Source organism: Gossypium arboreum, chromosome 12, assembly GCF_025698485.1.
Source record: "Gossypium arboreum isolate Shixiya-1 chromosome 12, ASM2569848v2, whole genome shotgun sequence".
Lineage (NCBI taxonomy): Eukaryota > Viridiplantae > Streptophyta > Magnoliopsida > Malvales > Malvaceae > Gossypium > Gossypium arboreum.
Genome location: NC_069081.1, coordinates 108966097 through 108986440, shown reverse-complemented (window position 1 = coordinate 108986440; position 20344 = coordinate 108966097). Strand labels below are relative to the sequence as shown.

Here is a 20344-nt window from a genome sequence, read left to right as displayed (position 1 = left end):
GAATCGCAGGAAACTTTAGTAAATGTTTTGGTATTGTTTGGAAATATTATGTTTGGTAAGCATTACTTTTAACCTATGAACTTACTAAGCTTCAATAAGCTTACTTGTGTGTGTTTAATATTTTTATGTAGATTGACTTGAAGTGAAGTGGGTAGATCGAATCAACACAACAAAGCACACTATCCAGATCAATTCCGGTAGCTTTTGTTTTATGTTTGAAGATTTATATGGCATGTATAGAGTTTAAATGAAGTGAAGTAAAGATGTTATAAACTAGTTAACAACATTTTGTACTAAAACAGTTTTTGGTTAGTAGCAGTAGTTTGAGTTTGAAAATTTACCATAAATCATGAAAATCTAATTAGAGGTTGAATAAAATATGAAATTAAATCTTATTGAATCTAGTTTCACATAGAAGAAACAGTGTAAGCAAAAGGCTTTCATATCAGGAGATATTTGAATTTTTGTGAGACAAGGTCGAGTGATTTTGAACTCCCTGTTCTGATTTGTAAAATCATTAAAATTGTAAACAATTAATTAGGCGTCATACTATATATGCATGGATTCCTTATTGAGTATATTTTTAATAGAAATAAACGTATTGGTTATTTGAATTCTGTACATGGAGAAATTTGGTTCGTAGTGAACAGGGTCGAGCAACCGAACCCTGAAACAGGGAGACTTCAACTAATAAACTGTACTAATTGGCCCAACCAAAAATTCTAGAAAAAATTAGTAAGTAGATATATGAGCCTAGATTTAGGAAAATTTACGGATTTGGATTTGAGTTTTGTAACTCGAAATATGATTTTGCATCTGTAACGCAGTTGGACAGCTTGTCGGAAAGTGTGATATAAATTGTTTAAATTTGTTTAAGTGCTCAAATAAGTTTAGTAATGCCTCGTGCTCGACTCGTGACGGTCTCGGGTAAAGGGCGTTACATTTATTGGTATCGAGCTTGGTTTAGCGATTCTCGGAATATGTATGATGTGAAAAGTATCTAGAATTACATGCCATATAAATCTGTGATAGTGTCTTGTGTATGATCCGATCTAATCCTTGTTTTATTATAGATTATCTTGATTTGAAAAGATGTCGATAGACCGAACAAACCGAGCAAGAAGAAGTTAATAGCGAGTACAAACCTCTGAACAAGGAATAAGTAGTGAAGCTCCAATTTCATTGATGCGAGAACAAGAACTCAAAAATATGATTTATGGATTCGGGAATCGGTGGTATAATGAGAATGTGCGAGAAAGAAATCAGACTCATAACCTCCTCCCCTATCTCAACATCTGTAGTACCCCGGTTGCTCCTCCACCTCCTCCGATAACTGAATCTAGCAAAAGAACACCAATTGAAAAACTCGAAAGTTTGGAGTGAAGAATTTCGAGGAGATCGGACGATGATCCGGTTAAAGCGAGTATTGGTTAAAGAGTTTGGAGAGAGTTTTTAAGCAGATGATGTGTTCTCCGGAGGACTATTTGGGATGTGCGATTTCGCTATTGAAAGAAGAAGCGTATAATTGGTGGGAAACCATTGAGGCAGTGGTACCTGCAGATAAACTTACCTGGAATTTCTTCCAAAACGAATTTAAGAAGAAGTATGTGGGAGAGAGATATTTAGACAAGAAGAAGAGAGAATTTCTTGATATTCGACAAGGGAATAAAACAGTGGCCGAATATGAAAGAGAATTTGTGTATCTCAGTAGATATGCTCGGGATGTTGTACCCACTGAGGAAGAAATGTGCATTAGATTTGAAGAAGGGCTTAATGATGAAATCGAATGATGATTGGAGGTACAGAGATTCGAGAATTTGTGATTACATCGATCGAGCTCAAAAGATGGAAGAAGTGTATAACGAGAAAGATGCAAAGAGAAAGAAGAGGTAAAGAGGTATACAAAAGAAGTTTCTCTAGACCAACTTCGACTTTTTCGCCAAAAGTTCGAAATGATTTCGTCGACTGTTACAATCCCGGAACGATCAAATAAAAGTAAAACGACTCAACAAGATGTCGGAGTAACTAAGAAACCAGCAGCTAGTGTTAGTAGTGTGCAAAATATTCCGAGACTTAGATGTAAAAATTGTGGTAGATTTCATATTGGTGAGTGTTGGGGAAGAGCCGAGCTTGCTATAAATGTGGTGGAACTGATCATTTTATTCGGGACTGTCCTCAATTATTAAAAGAAGATAGAGAACAAGGGGAGAAGCAAGCAAATACTCCTCAGAAAGGTAAACGTCGGGTCAAGTAGTGTCTCTTGGACTGTTCATTTGGGAACGAGAGATCTGCAGACTCGATCAGAGACAAGAGTACCAAAGACGCATACATACGCTTATCCGGCAAGGGAAGAAGCTTCGCTCCGGATGTGATAGTGGTAATTTCTATCTTTTGATGATTCTCGTATATGCTTTAATTGATCCCGGATCTACACATTCATATATTTGCTTTGCATTAGTGTCGAAAAGAAAATGACTGTTGAGTCCATGACCTTGAATTGCAAGTCACTAATCCACTAGGGCAAAGTGTGTTGGTTAATTTAATATGTCGGAATTGTCCACTTGAAAATACAAGGTCGTGAATTCTCTGCTGATTTAATGTTGTTACCTTTCCGAGAATTTGATGTTATTCTTGGAATGGATTGGTTGATTGAACACGATGCCATAGTGAATTGTAGAGAAAAACGGATTGATTTAAAATGTCAGACAGGGGAAATAGTTTCAGCTGAGTTTGGGGATAAAAAGAATGATGTCAGAATTATTTCAGCCTTTATAGCTCGAAAATTGATTCGGAAAGGTAATGAAACATTTTTAGCTTATATTCTTGATACTCGGGGTTCTGAATTGAAGATGGAACAATTGTCAGTTGTTAATGAGTTTACTGATGTGTTTCCTGAGGAATTACCTGGTTTACCCCCAGATCGTGAGGTTGAATTCACAATTGATGTAATTCCGGGTACAACTCCAATATCAATAACACCGTATAGAATGGCACCAATGAGTTAAAAGAGTTGAAGACACAGTTGCAAGAGTTATTGGATAAAGGGTTCATCGGACCGAGTACATCACCTTGGGGCACTTTGTCTTATTTGTGAAAAAGAAAGATGGTTCGTTGCGATTGTGTATTGATTCTGAGCGGTTGAACAAGGTAACAATTAAAATAAATATCCATTACCTCGTATCGATGATTTGTTTGATCAACTGAAAGGTGTTGCGTGTTCTCAAAATAGATCTTAGATCCGGGTATTATCGGTGAAGGTTAAAGAGTGTGATGTGCCAAAGGCGCTTTTCGAACTCGGTATGGTCACTACTGAATTTTTGGTAATGCCTTTTGGTTTAACGAATGCCCTCGCTTCATTTATGGATTTAATGAATCGAATTTTTCAGTCTTATTTGGATAGATTTGTGGTGGTATTTATTGATGACATATTGGTCTATTCAAAGACAGAATCCGAACATGCACAAGACTTGAGAATTGTACTACGACTTTGAGAGAAAAGCGTTATATGCGAAATTTAGTAAATGTGAGTTTTGGCTTCATGAGGTTGGATTTCGGGTCATATTATATCGGTGAAGGAATTCGTGTGGATCCAAGTAAAGTTTGGCGGTGGTGAATTGGAAAACACCAAGAATGTAAACGAAGTCGCGAAGTTTTCGGGATTAGCAGGATACTATCGCCGTTTTGTAAAGAATTTTTCCATGATTGCTTCACCAATGACTCGTTTATTACAAAAGAATGTTGAGTTTATGTGGTCGATGAATGTCGTGAGCTTTGATCGATTAAAGAAAATGTTAATGAAGCTCCATCTTAACTCAACCGAATCGTATCCGTATGTTGTGTACAATGATGCATCTTTAAGTGGTTTGGGTTGTGTGTTAATGCAATCGGGAAAGGTGGTGGCTTATGCTTCACGGCAATTAAAACCACATGAAAAAATTACCCTACACATGATCTTGAGTTAATGCAATTGTTTTTGCCTTAAAAATTTGGAGACACTATTTATATGGTGAGAAGTGTTATATGTATACGGATCACAAAAGTTTGAAATACTTAATGACTCGAAGGAACCGAACTTAAGACAAAGACGATGGTTAGAGTTCTTTGAAAGACTATGATTTGGTTATTGACTATCATCCAGGAAAGCTAATATAGTTCTTGATGCACCGAGTCGAAAGTCATCCTTGTTTGCACTTCGCAATGAATGCTCATTTGGCTCTTAATGAAGAAGGTGTTGTATTAGTAGAATTGAAGGTAAAACCAATGTTTCTTCAACAAATTCGAAGCTGCAGAATGAAGATCCAAAATTGGTTTGAAACGGCAAATGGTTCGGATAATTTAGATTCGAGTTCAAGATTGATGATGAAGGTATATTGCGCTATCATAATAGGATTTGTGTTCCCAATAATTCGATTTAAAGAATGATATTCTTTCGAAGCACATAATAGTATGTATTCTATTCATCCGGTAGTACAAAAATGTATGGTGATCTGAAAAAGACATATTGGTGGGCTGGTATGAAAGAGAAATTTCAAATTTATTGCAAAATGTTTGATTTGCCAACAAGTTAAAGCAGAGCATCAAGTGCCAACGGGTTTATTACAACCCATTATGATTCTGAATGGAAGTGGAGCATATTTCAATGGATTTTGTGTCGGATTGCTGTGACTCCAAGAAAGAAAGATTCGATATGGGTGATTGTTGATAGATTGACAAAGTCAAGACACTTTATTCGGTCGAAGCATTTTCACTTAATAAGTTAGCGAATTGTATGTGTCGAGATTGTGAGACTACATGGAGTTCCAATATCTATCATTTCGCATCGGGATCCGAGGTTTACTTCAAGATTTTGGAATAAATTGCAAGAAGCCTTAGGCACCAGATTGAATTTTAGTCTGACATTTCATCCTCAAACAGATGGACGGTCAGAGCGAGTGATTCAAATTTTAGAAGATATGTTAAGATGTTGTATACTCGAGTTTGGTAACAGATTGGGAAAGGTATTTACCGTTGGTGAGTTTGCTTACAACAATAGCTTTCATCTAGTATAAAAATGACACCATTTGAGGCTCTTTATGGTAGAAAATGCAAGACTCCATTGTGTTGGTGCGAATTGAGTGAATCAAAAATAGTTGGGGTTGATTTGATTCGAGAAACCGAAGACAAAGTCTGGATTATTCGAGATAGTTTAAAAGTCGCTTCAGATCGTCGAAGTCATATACTGATTTAAAACGAAGAGACATAAAATATGCGATGGGTGATCGAGTATTTTAAAAGTTTCACCATGGAAAAGGGTGTTACGATTTGGTAAAAGGAAAATTAAGTCCGAGATTCATAGGGCCATATGAAATTGTGGAAAGGGTTGGTCCTGTGGCTTATCGTTTGGCTTTACCTCCGAACTTGAGAAGATTCACAATGTGTTTCATGTGTCTATGCTAAGGCGGTATAGGTCGATCCTTCACACGTAATTCCCCATCGAAATTGAGCTTCAAGCAGATATGACTTATTCGGAAGAACCAATGAAGATTTTGGCTCGTGAAGTTAAAGAATGCGGAACAAAAGAGTACCATTGGTTAAAGTATTATGGCATCGACATGGTATGGAGGAGGCAACCTGGGAAACAGAGGAGTCAATGAGATCACAGATATCAAATCTATTTTCAGTAACAAATTTCGAGGACGAAATTTTTAAAGGGGAGAGTTATAACTACCTAATTTTCGGTGGTGTCGGAAATGGTGATTTGAGATCACCAAATTCGACAAATAATATTGAACAAGATAGTAATTTAATATTTATGAGTCAAGTAAGAATTTAGAAGAATTTGTGAAATGGTAAAATTAGTGAATTAAAAGAATTTATTAGGTCAAACGGGTCAAAAACGAGGTATCGAGACCTCAAAGTTGAAAATCGAGCTATAAATATTTTTATAAATATTTATGGAGTGTCATTGAGTTAGTATTAAAGTTTCGTTAGAAAATTTTAACGTTTGGATGGCTAATTAATTAAAAAGGACTAAATTGAAAATAGCGCAAAATTTGTTAAATTGTGAGTAAATAGCTTAAGTATTTAAAAAGATGGATTTAAAGAGCAATTAGACCCAAAGGTTAATGGCTGGACGGTTTGGGTATGAAATAAGCAAGAAAACAATGTGAACAAGGGGCAAAATTGGAAATAGCATAAAAGTTAATAGTTAAATAATGATGTAATTGAAAAATCCAGACATTTCTTCATATTTTCTCAGCCAAAACGCCATAGAAGGTCTGGAGAAAGCTGGTTTTCATATTTTTACATCATGTGAGTTTAATTCTTGTTTTTCTTGATAATTTTATGTTTTTATGACTTTTACAATTAGGTCCACTTGTAGAATTCATTAGTTTTTATTTTATGGGTGAAATTGGAAGTTACCCTGGATGGATAAGGAATTTTATGATGAATTATTATGAAATTTAAGTTCTAATTTCATATTAAGGTGGTTTTATTAAGTGATTTTGATAGGAAATGATATTTAGGACCTAATTGTGAAAAAGTTGTGAATTGAAGGTTGCTGTTGAAATTCAGAATATAAAAGGTTTTGAAATATTTTATAATGATAAAATAAAGTGTTAATTGAGAAAAATTAGTTCAATTGATGGGTGAATTGAGCAGGACTAAATTGTGAAAGCTGTAAATTTTGGGGTAAAAGTGCAATTTCGAAATTTGAACAGCATAAATTTTGAAGTGAAATAGAAATCAAATAAATGCTAATGAGTAGAAATATTTTATATTATAGATCAAGAATCCAAAGAAGAACGAGGAAAAGAAAAAGTTGCGAAATAGTCCCTAAATTTCAATATCTTCTACAAATTAGCCGAGTAAGTTCATATGGTTGAATTTAGATGTTTATTTGTGAATGATTGAAGTTTATAATGTGTTATTATATACTGAATTTGTTGTGGGATTGTGTAGATTTTGTTAATGAAAGAATAAATGTGGAAATGCAAATTAGGAAAAACGCAGGATTGAGTACGTTCAGTATCGTGACGTGTGATGAATTGATTGGATAAGACCATGGTTGTTCCATGGTAAAGTGTGAAATGTAGGTATGGTATCATCCATCTTGAGTTGTGAAATGTAGGTATGGTATTATCCATCTTGAAATGTGAAATGTAGGTATGGTATTATCAAATCCATCTTGAGTTAAGAAATGTAGGTTTGGCATTTCCCATACCGAGTTGAAAATGTAGGTATGGTATTTCAATGAGGAAAACCATACTGAGTTGTGAATCGTGGCATTGAGCAACGACGTACTCAATTTCGTAAGCCGTTTCCTAATTTGATTATAAGAAATAAAGAGAAGTGATCCAAATGAAAGAGATTGAGTAGTTATTCTTGTTGAGCTCAACTATGTGAATTATTATAACAATGGTTGTGAATCGCAGGAAACTTTAGTAAATGTTTTGGTATTGTTTGGAAATATTATGTTTGGTAAGCATTACTTTTAACCTATGAACTTACTAAGCTTCAATAAGCTTACTTGTGTGTGTTTAATATTTTTATGTAGATTGACTTGAAGTGAAGTGGGTAGATCGAATCAACACAACAAAGCACACTATCCAGATCAATTCGGTAGCTTTTGTTTTATGTTTGAAGATTTATATGGCATGTATAGAGTTTAAATGAAGTGAAGTAAAGATGTTATAAACTAGTTAACAACATTTTGTACTAAAACAGTTTTTGGTTAGTAGCGATAGTTTGAGTTTGAAAATTTACCATAAATCATGAAAATCTAATTAGAGGTTGAATAAAATATGAAATTAAATCTTATTGAATCTAGTTTCACAAGAAGAAACAATGTAAGCAAAAGGCTTTCATATCGGAGATATTTGAATTTTTGTGAGACAAGGTCGAGTGATTTTGAACTCCCTGTTCGATTTGTAAAATCATTAAAATTGTAAACAATTAATTAGGAGTCATACTATATATGCATGGATTCCTTATTGAGTCTATTTTAACGTATTGGTTATTTGAATTCGTACATGGAGAAATTTGGTTCAGTAGTGAGCGAGGGTCGAGCTTTGAACCACAAGCAGGGAGACTTCAACTAATAAACTGTACTAATTGGCCCAACCAAAATTCTAGAAAAAATTAGTAAGTAGATATATGAGCCTAGATTTAGGAAAATTTACGGATTTGGATTTGAGTTTTGTAACTCGAAATATGATTTTTTTTGCATCTGTAATGCAGTTGGACAGCTTGTCTAGAAAGTGTGATATAAATTGTTTAAATTTGTTTAAGTGCTCAAATAAGTTTAGTAATGCCTCGTGCTCGACTCCGGCGACGATCTCGGGTAAAGGGTCGTTACAATTGAGCTCGTGTATCTAATTGAGTCAGTTACGTATGAGGAAGGATTAACACCCTCACTCCGCCCAAAATTAGTACTAAATCGGTTAAGTGGTTCTTTTTTAATAACATTTGAATAACTCGAGTTGATTGCCAAAAATCTTCTTGTTTCGACGTCGAAAAATTTATGATTCGAAAATCACAAAAGGATGCTCAACTATTTAGTCCAACGAAAAACTGAAACCCAGCACAGTAGGGCACAATTCCTCGAATTTCCAATCATTGACCATTGCCTCCCCTTAGAAAATACGAGTGAAATTTTGAAAGAGATATTTGATTATTTTGAACAAACGGGAGATTGCAACCTAGCACGATAGGGCGCTATTCCCCGAATTGCCAAACATCGAACATTTCTTCCGTTTTAAAGAGTTTTTAGAAAACGAGAGTGAAATTCCAAAGGGATCTTTGATTGTTTTGAACAAACGAAAATGCGCAACCCAGCACGATAGGGCACGATTCTCAAATTGCCAAACATCTAAGATCACCTTCGTTTCGGAAGGTTTTTAATAAACATGAGTGAAAACCTAAATGAATGTTCGATTGTTTTGAACAAACGAGAAACCACAACCCAGCACGATAGGGCATGATTCCCGAATTATCAAACACAGAGTATTGCCTTCGTTTTAAAGGGTTTTTAGAAGACATGGGTGAAATTTTGGAGGGATATTTGATTATTTTAAGCAAACGAGAAATTGCAACCCAGCACGTTAGGGCACGATTCTGTGAATTACCAAATATCGTATATCGCTTTCATTTAAGGGATTTTTAATAGTTGTGAAACTAGCTTAAAACGCATTAATTCGATTTGAAATAAGACGAAATTAATCATAAAATTTGGTTTTTATAAAACCACATTTCAAAAATCAAGTGGAAAACCATGATTTGGGGAATATGTGTACGCATAAAACACGACAATAGAAGAGTGGAGGCAATACAATTTATTTAACCAACTAACGAGAACTTAAATGACTAAGCATAACTAGCTTGGAAATATTATTCAATTTCAATCATGCATGGAATATAATTAACATGGCAATATAAAACAATGAATACAATATGCAGCGACAATGTGCATGACATAATATGAGATACACAAAACAAAATGCAAATCAAAGAAGTAATGAGGTATAAAACTATTTTAAAGTAACGACGCATAAATGGATGCATAAAATATAGGTTGACAAATTTGTATATGAAAAAAAAAAACTAGGGATAAATATATAATTTTTGAAATAGATATCAGAACGAGAGTTTAAATCAAATTGCGTGTGAAATATTTTAGGCACAAATTCATTTAGAAGTTGACAAAGTACATGATAATTTACATAGTATATAATACAAAAGAATAACGAAGATATATAACAAAACATAATACACAAAATATATTCATAAAACATATGTACATATAAATAGCTTTGAAAATAATCATTAGATTAATAATAATATATAAAAACTTTAAGTTAGTCTAAAATTATATACATACCTTTATATCAAAACGTTTAAATAAGGGCTATATAAAACACAAAGTAATTTAATACAAAGGAACATCCAAAAATAATAATTTTATAATTACAAAATGAGGTTTCTAAAATTATTCCATATACATATATATAAAGAAAATACTTGAGAAATCATAAAGCAAAAGTGTTTTGAGTAGAAAAATCTATTAGAGTAATGAGTGTATTAATATATATATATATATATATATATATATATACATATAAATTAAAAAGTGAGTACATGCAAAATAACATAAAACGGTAATATGTATAGGATTAAATTAATGTATATAAATCAAATATATGTACTAATATAAATAAGTATATGAAAATAATTTTATACAAAACATATATATACAAAACATATTATCATAACGAAATTATATGTTAAAATACATGGTTAAAATAAAAAATAAAAAAATATTATATGCATGAAAATATGTTAACTTTGCTACAAAATGTGTATATGTATAATAATATAAAGGAGATAATCATTTAAAGTATACAAAGTGTGATATTAACATCAAAAAAACGATTTACAATAATGAAATAACAATTCCCTAAAGTTGTTTAAAAATTAAAAATAATAAATTAAGAACAAAATAGGACTATAAACTAAAGGGATTTAATTAGAATCAATCCAAAACAAAAGGATAATTTGAAAACAAAACAAAAAGAGGACCGAAGTGCGAAGCGCACAAAGCATAGGGGCTCAAGCTGGAATTAATCTAGGCCCTAAAACGCTGCGCACAAGCGCGGACTCGATTGCAAAATAACGCAAATTATAGGAGAAAATTTAAAAAAAAAACAAAAAGAAGCACAGGTGGGCTGATTTAAACGCGGCGCAAAAGGGAAGGGATTTAATGCGCAATTAACCCCTCACCGTGAAAACGCGCGGATCCCAGGGGCCATTGGGTCGGGTCACCGGGCATAGTTTCAAACGACGTCATTTTTTGGCCATTACATTTGGCATAAACGGCGTCGTTTTTGCTTCTTTAAAAGGCTAAATGTGGATTCATTCAGCCGAACCCTAGCAGGACATTAGCCTCCCCCCTTTTGCTGTCCAGTTAACCCCCAGAATGCTCCCTTCGTCATTTATGCGCCACCATGAACGGCGATCTGCGCATTCGAACTCCAAAAGAGTGATTTTTCAGCCTTGAGACCCTATTTGGACTTTGATTTCAACGAAGCGAAGGGGAAACGATGGCTAACTTACAAGGTAAGGTCTTGTTTCCCTTTATTCTTTTATTTTTAGATACAAGAAAAGAGAAAGAAAATCAAAGGGAATAGATCGTGAATAAAGCGTGATAAACCCAGAAACTCAAAAGTAGAAATCACATTTTCTCTCTGTTGCTTTGTATTGCTTATGTTCGTAAAAAAGAGGAGCCCTTACAATTGAAAATGAAAGGCTTTATAGCTGAATAACAAAACAAAAAAACAACAATTTTTGTTCTCCTATTGGCTGCTATTCTCTTGTTCTCTTTCGCAGGTACGAGGCGTGTGCTGGCACTAGGTGTGAGGGTGGCGTACGGGGCTATCGATGTAGAGGCACGAGCAGCGTTGGGGCTGAGGCGCTGGCACCGTATGGAGGCATTGTCCGGTTGCGGCACAAGCATTAGGCTAGGGTTTTTTGCTTACTTTAAATTTTGGGCCACTTAGGCCTATTGTATTTGGGCTCGGGCTTATTTGTAAATGGGTTGATTTGGGCTTGTATAGGGTATTAGTTTGGGTCAAAACCTGTAAATGGACTGTTATAGGATTTAAGTTTTATTTGGGTTTTATATTTATTGTTTGGTGTTTGCAATGGGCCGGGCAAATTGGTCTGCTTACAAAAGTCTTTACCATTTATCGACCACACACGATACTATATGAGATTCTATTTGTTACCTATGTTTATTTGCTCAAAATACACTAATTTTGACCCTCTCTTTTGGCAAACATAATCGATACCAAAATTCAATTTTCATATTTTTAGATAAATGTATCATCTTTTTAGTTCTTATTGCTTAGATGCTCTGCTATCCGTTCTAGATATTTGTTGAAATGACTAAATAATTAAGGCATGACATAAAACAATATATGATACTTGAAAGGTTAAATTTCAGCATGAAGGAATAGAATGGGCTATTTTAGAAGAGGCTGAAGTGGAGCCCAATTTTGAGAGGCAAATGTAATAAATAATCCTAAGTTTCAACTACCTCTTTTATAAAATTAATTAATTATAAAACTAAAGTGGGAGCGAAAATAGGATGTTTGTTACAATAATTTTAGATAATGTTTGACACATTAGTGATATCAGTGAATCTTTTTAAATAAATTCTGACAGAAAAAAAAAAACTAAGGCAAATTTTAAAATAAAAGAAGTGAAAAATAGTTGGTTTGTGATTCTAACACCGGATAATAGTCTTTTTCCTTTCATTTAAATACCTTAATATTTTTTCCTACTTTTAATGTCATAATGTCTTTTCTCTACATTTCATATCTAATGCTTTTTCCCTGCGTTTAATCTTTAAAATCACAAGTATTTTTATTTAATTAAGACACACTAATTTAAAAAATATTATTTTCATTTTTTATTTTAAAACTTATCAACTGCACTCAAAGTTATTATAATAAATTCCCCATTTTCGTAATTGATTATCCCACTCTATTTTTTAATATTAATTTTATAAAATAGCCTTCAACTGTAGTGTAGGGAATAAAGCAAGCAGGCCTAACAAATTTTTATCTTTGTTTATCAAACACAAACTTCAAATTTTGATAATACGACTCGGGGCAAGACAGATTTGGGGTTTGTTTTGGACTGATAAATGGAATTTTGAAGCATGGAGATGTACTTGAGGGGGTGAATCATAGTTTAAAATATTTTTAGATTTTTGTCTCAACTTGATCCACTGACTCATTTTGTTTTAAAGTAAAAAAAAAAAAGAAAAAAAAAGGAGCAATTTGGCAATAGGGAAAGGGTTAAATTAAATATGGAGGTGCATTCACTATGGCCTTGCCCATTAACATAAAGTAAGTGAAACAGCAATAGAAAAGAATGGTGCTTGGAAAAAGGGGAGCAATGGCGGTGGGGTGGCATTCACTATTACTGCAGCCGCTGGAACCATTATTGCAAAAGATGGTGGGACATTACAATGTGCAAGTAAACTCTATATATACTTGGGAATGGACTCTAACAACCATTTTTCGGTATATAACTTTTGTAGTTTGTATAATTATTTTACAGTTGGAATTCATTTGTATTATATTATTTAATTTGAATATATCATTATTTAAATCCAATCAATTATATTTAATTTTTACAGTAAACCATATTTCTTCATATGTCGATTTGTTCATCAAAATTTGAAGGTTGGTTCGAAATTTTAAAGGGTTTAAACAAAAGTATTAAGTCTGAAAAATAGACTTAAACAAAAAATTTAAATTTGTATAATTTATGAGTTAGGTTTATAATATAATATATAAGTTAAATATATATAAAATAAGTTAAATTAAAAATACTAGAAATCTTATCATACACATACACATAAATGGTTGCCTTAATTATATTGTTCTCAATTAATTTTTGTTGGTTCCTATGCATGTCATTCATGAATCTTTTTTCTTTTTAACACAAGCTTGGCATCAGAAAGGAGAGGTAAACAGGAACAGTCTTTGGTGTTCAATTGTATAAAAAATGCCTATGCCATATCACCGCATGTAAAAAAAATAGTGTTCAATTGTATAAAAAATGCCTATGCCATATCACCGCATGTAAAAAAAACATGTCAAATTATTTGATGGAATTATCGATCAAAAATATTGGCTTCAGGACTTGAAATGCACATTTTCAAAAACAAAGGGACCAGAAATTATCAAATTATAGTAGAGACAATATCCACAAACAAAAAGAGCATAGTACAGGGGCTTTTCATATAATTTAACCTTTATGAGGCAGTCACAGTGCAACTATTACTAAAACATCTGGCATTCTTTTTGTACGCTTATCATCTTTAGACATTCTAGTTGATTGGCCTTAGGAACAAGTCTTGGAATAGATCAAATGCAAAGAGTTTGAGTATGTGTTGCTAGGACTTGTGAACAAGTGTTAGAAAAAAATGAGTGCAAAGAGGTTGCTTCACATATTTAATGGATTGAGTTTTTTTAATTTCTTTAGTTCTACGATAAAGATCCATTATTTTTTATGATTTGGTGCTTTTGGTGTGTCATTGCTAATTTTCTTTAGTTTTACTAATCTATTCAACTGTATGTTGTTCTACCATTGAATCGATTGGCTTCATTCCATTTAATTTTATTTGAACTCTTTTGATATAGGATTTGGCATTTGATCTGTCCCTTTATGCTCTTTTGGGAGATAACATCTACAACTTTGGAGAACTCCTTGCTCATCCAATATAAGCAGATATTTATAAGTTACTTAAATTCACTATATATTGCAGCTGGTCCAATTGTTATGGAGATGATCGATGCAGTCTTGATTAAGAAAATGTGTTTTTAAGTACACAAAGATAAGGTTCATAGGCCTCGTTTATGATACTCATGTTAATGTATATGGAGGTTTAATGATTGAAAAGTGCCTGCTATTAAGAGCCTCTTTTCGTTTTGCATTTCTTTTCATGCTATTGCAATTACATGAATACATTCTTATTTTTCATTGTGTTGGATTGATTTAAAAAGGAGTTTGTGTGTTGTAGTTTTTTTCTTTTTCTTTTTTTCCCTTCTGAATTTCTTTACTTTGACGTTTTTATTTTGTTATGTTTGAGATGATGACTGTTGGCATCATTTATAGATAAAGAGTCTTTTTGGGACCAAGGTGGAATGGCTTTATTATATCCTCCAATCCTTAAACTCTGGGAATTTGGTTCGCGTGAAGAATTGTGTCGCGTGCACAATGCTACATTGAGTGCTCAACCAGCCTTGGTTGAGAATGAGAAGAAGCTCTTGGAAAAAATTAATATTCTATGCTTAATGGAGATTATCTTCAAGTGTGTATTGTTTTAGTGTACCCTAAGGGATCAGGTCAAAGTTGCTGATAATTGTATGTGGTTAAAAACTAAAGTACAATATGTTTCAATGCAGCCGCCCATCTAATGATCGAACTATTCCTTTAAAAGTTATTGTTGAGAGAACAAAATTGTGTCAATTGAGGATGTTAAGTATCTTCTCATGAAGAGCCTGTCTGTAAGTTAAAATATTTATAATATTGTTGTTTGTTTTTACACGTATTCATTTTCCTTTATCTTCAATTTTTTCATGACACCTTAATAGGGAGTGCAAACTATAAGGGGACACAAATAAATTTTGGATATAAGCCAAGGAAAATACAAATTATCATGAATAGTGAACATTTGTGGAAGTCCAAGTCTCAATTTTTCATATGGACGATACACTATTGTATACATTTGAGCCGAGGCCTGCATGTAACAACTAGCTATACTTCAGAGGGTTCAAAATTCTAAAGATAACTTGTATAACCTTTTTGCGAATAATGACTGCAGGTTTGTCTGATTGAGGGCATAATTGATCAAGTTGAGGGAACAATTCATGTCTCTTAGGTGTAGCCAAGAGTTTTGGGGATTCCATAGATCAAATCCTTGCGTGACCGGTTGGATAATTGGATGGGCAAAGTACATAACGCTTGGTTATCAATTGAGGCTGAAACACCTAATCTTGTTGCATCATGAATTTTTTTCTCCAATTCTTTTCCGCCATTGTAACAAATCCCTTATTTGAAAAGGGCAAGAAAAAGGGAAAGTGAAATGATGAGCAATGACGATAGAGATAAGCATTAGTCAATTGCGAGTAGAGCCATCTTTATATGATTCCTTTAGTAGGTATTGCTTGATCCTTAAATCTTTGTTCTGAAAGGAGCGGCTCATGTACTAAACTTTTCACTTTTTGGTATTTGTTGGATGTACAATGGCACTGGAATGCTTGAGGACACGGTTAAAACTGCAAACATCATCCTTATCTTTCATTTTGTATTGGGATTTTTCATTAGATACAATCAGATATGATCCACTTTTATGTGGATGAAAGTGCATTTTCATTTCAGATTAGATATTTTTCTGCATGATCTATATATTATTTGGTTTCAATACGTTACTAGATGAGCTGCTGCTACTTGGTTTTTTAACTACAAATATGTTGATTAGTTTTTACCATTTACATGTGATGTGAATGAATCTTATAGGATGATTGCCAATTTTGAACAATTAAACCATTTGATTGATATATTTAATTTGATTTATTTATTTATAATTGAGTATTATTATATATTTATTTGATTTATTTATTTATTTATAAATAAATCATTTCAATATATGTAAAAATAATTTAAAATATAATTTTATTAATATATATATATATATAAATTTATTAATATATGTAAAAACAGTTTTTCCGAAAAATATTTTCAGGAAATCTGCCAAAGAACAGAAAATATTTTACACAAGTTCATCCAAACACCAGATAAGTAAATTATTTCCAGAAAAATAAATTATTTTTCATAAATTATTTTCTGAAAAGTATTTTACTGGTAAACAAACGGAGCCTAACTGCAAAGTTTTTTACTAAAAATTTGTAAAAATTCTATAAATACATAAAAGTTAATATTTAGATAAAATAATAATTAGAATGTGTAAAAAGTAGATAGAGATGGGTGGAATCAAGCCCCAGCCCAATTAAAAGGAAAAAAGGACCGTCAGCAGCGGGATAATAATCTATCCATCCATCAACAGTCAGTCATCGCCGCTAAAAACTTGAAAGAACAAAAAAATATCTTGAAACCCGGAGATGTCGGACGAGGAGCACCATTTCGAATCCAAGGCCGACGCCGGCGCCTCTAAGACCTTTCCTCAGCAGGCCGGTACTATCCGCAAGAACGGCTATATCGTCATAAAAAACCGCCCATGCAAGGTCCCCTCTTTTCCATCATTTATTCTGAAAGATCTGTTTGATATTAATCAGCAACTGAACTCCGTTTTATCCTTTTGCTTTACTTTTTTAATTTATAGTTGAGATTTGATTGTTCTGATCTGTTCCCCCCTCCCTTTTTAATTAATTAATTAATTTGTTTAGTTGGGTTATTAATTTTTTTATTTTTATTTTTTATTTTTATTTTTTTACTTTTGCTACTTGCTTTAATTTTTTACTATTATTTTTAAATTTATGGTAGTGAATGTGATTTTTGCATATGGAAAGCAGTTGATCATTTTTGAAAATTTTAAAGAATTAAAATCGAATAGGACTTTACAATTTAGTACTTTCTTTAGCTTGATAGTTACTTTTGCTGAAGCAAAAGCAAAGTTAAAAAAAAAAAACAAAAACAAAAAAAAGGCAATAAAATCTAACCACTTCGAGCCTTGGAAGAATAATTTTAAATCAATTTTCTGATCATGAACAAGCTCAAATAATCTATGTTTCCCGGATTTTTTCCCATTTTTCTGAAGTATCTGCCTATGTCACATGAACTCAGGTTCGTGTTGTATAAGAGTATAGGTTATTAGGTTCAATATAGGTTTGTTTAATTTTCTAAGGTCTTTCAATGTATTTTGAGGGTCTTTGGAGTGTCATATGCTTTTTATAAACACGAGTATTGGACATGGATACTTGAAGAAAAATAAAGAGCCAGAGCAACAGAGGTATCTATAACACGTATTGGGATATGTACATGAGTGTATGTTAAGAATATATGGCAAATTTTTTTAAGAAAAAGTCGAGCCTATCTGCCATGGATAGATACTTATATCAGACACTACCTTTAGTTCGACTAACATAAAAGTACAGCGATATTTATTGGAATGTAATAAATTGATGGTTGATGGGGTGCCTTCTGATTTGTGAAACATAGTTACTAATTAAGTTTCTGTTTATTATTATTTGCAACTTTAGCTAACATTGTTCTTGTTCTATGGTGTGTGGCAGGTTGTTGAAGTTTCCACCTCCAAGACTGGGAAGCATGGTCATGCTAAGTGTCACTTTGTCGGAATCGACATCTTCACTGGCAAGAAACTGGAAGATATTGTTCCATCTTCCCACAACTGTGATGTACGAAATAATGGCACACTTCATAAACTGTTCTTGTTTTTTTACTAAGAATCTTTCATGTAATTGCAATTGATGTCATGAATGAATTTTACTTGCTTCTGTTTTAACAGGTTCCACATGTCAATCGTACTGATTACCAGTTGATCGACATTTCTGAGGACGGATTTGTAAGTTAATTTGCTTCTTTCTTTTGGATCTATGTTCGTTTGTGTTCATATTTTTCCTAACTAGTTGAATATTTCAGGTGAGTTTGCTGACTGAAAGTGGAGACACCAAGGATGATTTGAGGCTTCCAACTGATGACAACTTGTTGAAACAGGTAATTGAATATCGAGTATCCTTGGAAGTTATTTAATTTACTTGTATTATATTGTGTTTTTGCCCCATCACCGTTGCATCAAGGGGTTCTGCTGTAGATCTGGCAAGTTGTGTTGTGTTTCGTATCATGCTTTAGTTATTTTCCTTGTGCCATGTCCAGCACTGCCAGGTCTATTCTAATGGTATCACACTTTACACGTTGTCTTCTTTTTCTTTCTTTTTTCCCTTCTATTAGAAGAAGGCAGGTGACAGTTGTTCATGAGAGAGGTCTATGTTTTATTGATTTGTAGGAGTTATGGTGAGAGAGCAAGTTTCATGTTATTTTTATTGACTTTACACCGTCTTCTTTTGATTTCCCAGCCTATTGACTGGTACATCCTGATTGGATTTCGTATTCTCATGGATGAATATGGTCTGTTTCATTCAAAAAATTGAAATTCTACTTAACCGACCTCCCCTTAAAATTAACTGACAACCAACCGAAGTGATGAGGATAAGTCAAAAATAACGTACCATTTTCTAATTCATATCATATATACTATTATTAACAATATTCTAAGTTCATTTATAATATTATGAATATATAATTTCTTATTAACATATTTAAGCCGATTTTTACAACTAACGTCAATAGGAATCAAACCAACTAAATAATGTCAGTTAAGTCCGTTTTGACCAAGTTTTTCGGTTTGTGTTTGTAATTTTCTTGTGCTTTCTCATGGTATTTGACTTGAGTGTTTAATACGAGTATGCTCAGTTTTGTTTCTGGAATATCATATTCCCATACTCATGTGAATATGTAATGTATGAAGCAAGTACTTTTTTAAGTAAAATGAAAGAGTCCAGATGACATAGTTGATACCCATTAGCATTGATTCTCTACACATCCCTGGTAAGAAATTGCTGCCAAACAATATAGTCATCTTTTGGTGTATGGTGAGTGCAGATAAAGGAAGGTTTTGCTGAGGGGAAAGACCTAGTTGTGTCTGTAATGTCGGCAATGGGTGAAGAACAGATCTGTGCTCTCAAGGACATTGGTCCAAAGTAGGCTTTGAGATATAAATGGAAATGGTTCTTATAAGAGCTTATTAATGACTTTGCATTGTCCAAGATATTGGACAAGTATAAAATGCTCAATTTCCATGGCTGTTCTATTATTATTATTAGGGACCTTTCTCTGCTCCCAAATGGCACGTGCAAGACATGGTTAGTTTCATGTACGTGTTATTTTTTCAAGTGGTGTAATCGTGTTTTGACCTATTATTAGATTATATATATGTTTGATATTTTAATAATTCGTTTTAGATTTTGATTTTTCTGTCATTTATCCTATAACCATGTTTGTTCTGCACATCGATTGATTTGTGTATATATATATTTTTTACTTTTTTATATAATTAAATATAACCGAATCGAAATAGTGCCGGGTCTTGGTTTGAGAAAACTTTGGAATTTCTACCTCAGAATGACTTAATGTGATAGTTAATATGCACTAGTAAAAAAAATAAAATATTTGAAGTTTTTTATATATTATATTTAAATAAAATAGCTATATTCTTATTAAATTATAATTGGAACCCAACCTTTGAAAATTTTTATCAATTTTGATTGTTTAAAAAGAAATTGTTTTCATACAGATATGGATATAGCAAATGTTGATTGTATAACAAATCGAGGCCATTTTAGGCCCGATTGCGAGGTTTGGGCAAAGCTTGATTGAGATAAAAATGAGAAAATTTAGTCTTGACCCATATTATTTTCATTAATTTTATGTTTTTTATATAAAAAATTAAAAAATATTATATACTAAATATATTTAAAATATTAAAATATAGGGTAAGCTATAAAAATAGTCATTTATATTTTAGTCACTTATGTTTGAAATGTTAAGTTTTAGTCATTTATGTTATTATTTTGTTACGAAGTGATCACTTTTTCGTTAAGTTTTGTTATCTCCCTAACGGTAATCTTATTTGGCAGTCCAACTAGATTTTAAGTGCCAAATAGATTTTAAGTATATCTGTTAATACATAATTCATTCTGCTAAATTATGCATTTGCTTTACTATTATAATTACGTTCTTCAACGGGGGAAGGATG

At 32.7% G+C, this 20344-nt stretch overlaps 1 protein-coding gene, 1 long non-coding RNA gene and 1 pseudogene across 2 annotated transcripts; all 3 read left to right on the top strand.

Annotated features, from left to right (window-relative positions):
• Window positions 1-10722: 10722 nt before the first annotated feature.
• Window positions 10723-11679, top strand: LOC108478416 (uncharacterized). Its single transcript, XR_001870302.2, has 2 exons — window positions 10723-11094; window positions 11365-11679. It is a non-coding gene; the product is annotated as an uncharacterized LOC108478416 (long non-coding RNA).
• Window positions 11680-14696: 3017 nt separating this feature from the next.
• On the top strand, window positions 14697-15562 carry LOC108478013 (26S proteasome non-ATPase regulatory subunit 13 homolog B-like; annotated as a pseudogene).
• Window positions 15563-16549: 987 nt separating this feature from the next.
• LOC108480028 (eukaryotic translation initiation factor 5A) lies at window positions 16550-19540 on the top strand. Its single transcript, XM_017782927.2, has 5 exons — window positions 16550-16796; window positions 17805-17927; window positions 18038-18094; window positions 18172-18246; window positions 19192-19540. Exons 1-5 carry the CDS (start codon window positions 16674-16676, stop codon window positions 19291-19293), a joined length of 480 nt encoding a protein of 159 aa, XP_017638416.1. The 5' UTR covers window positions 16550-16673; the 3' UTR covers window positions 19294-19540.
• Window positions 19541-20344: the final 804 nt, after the last annotated feature.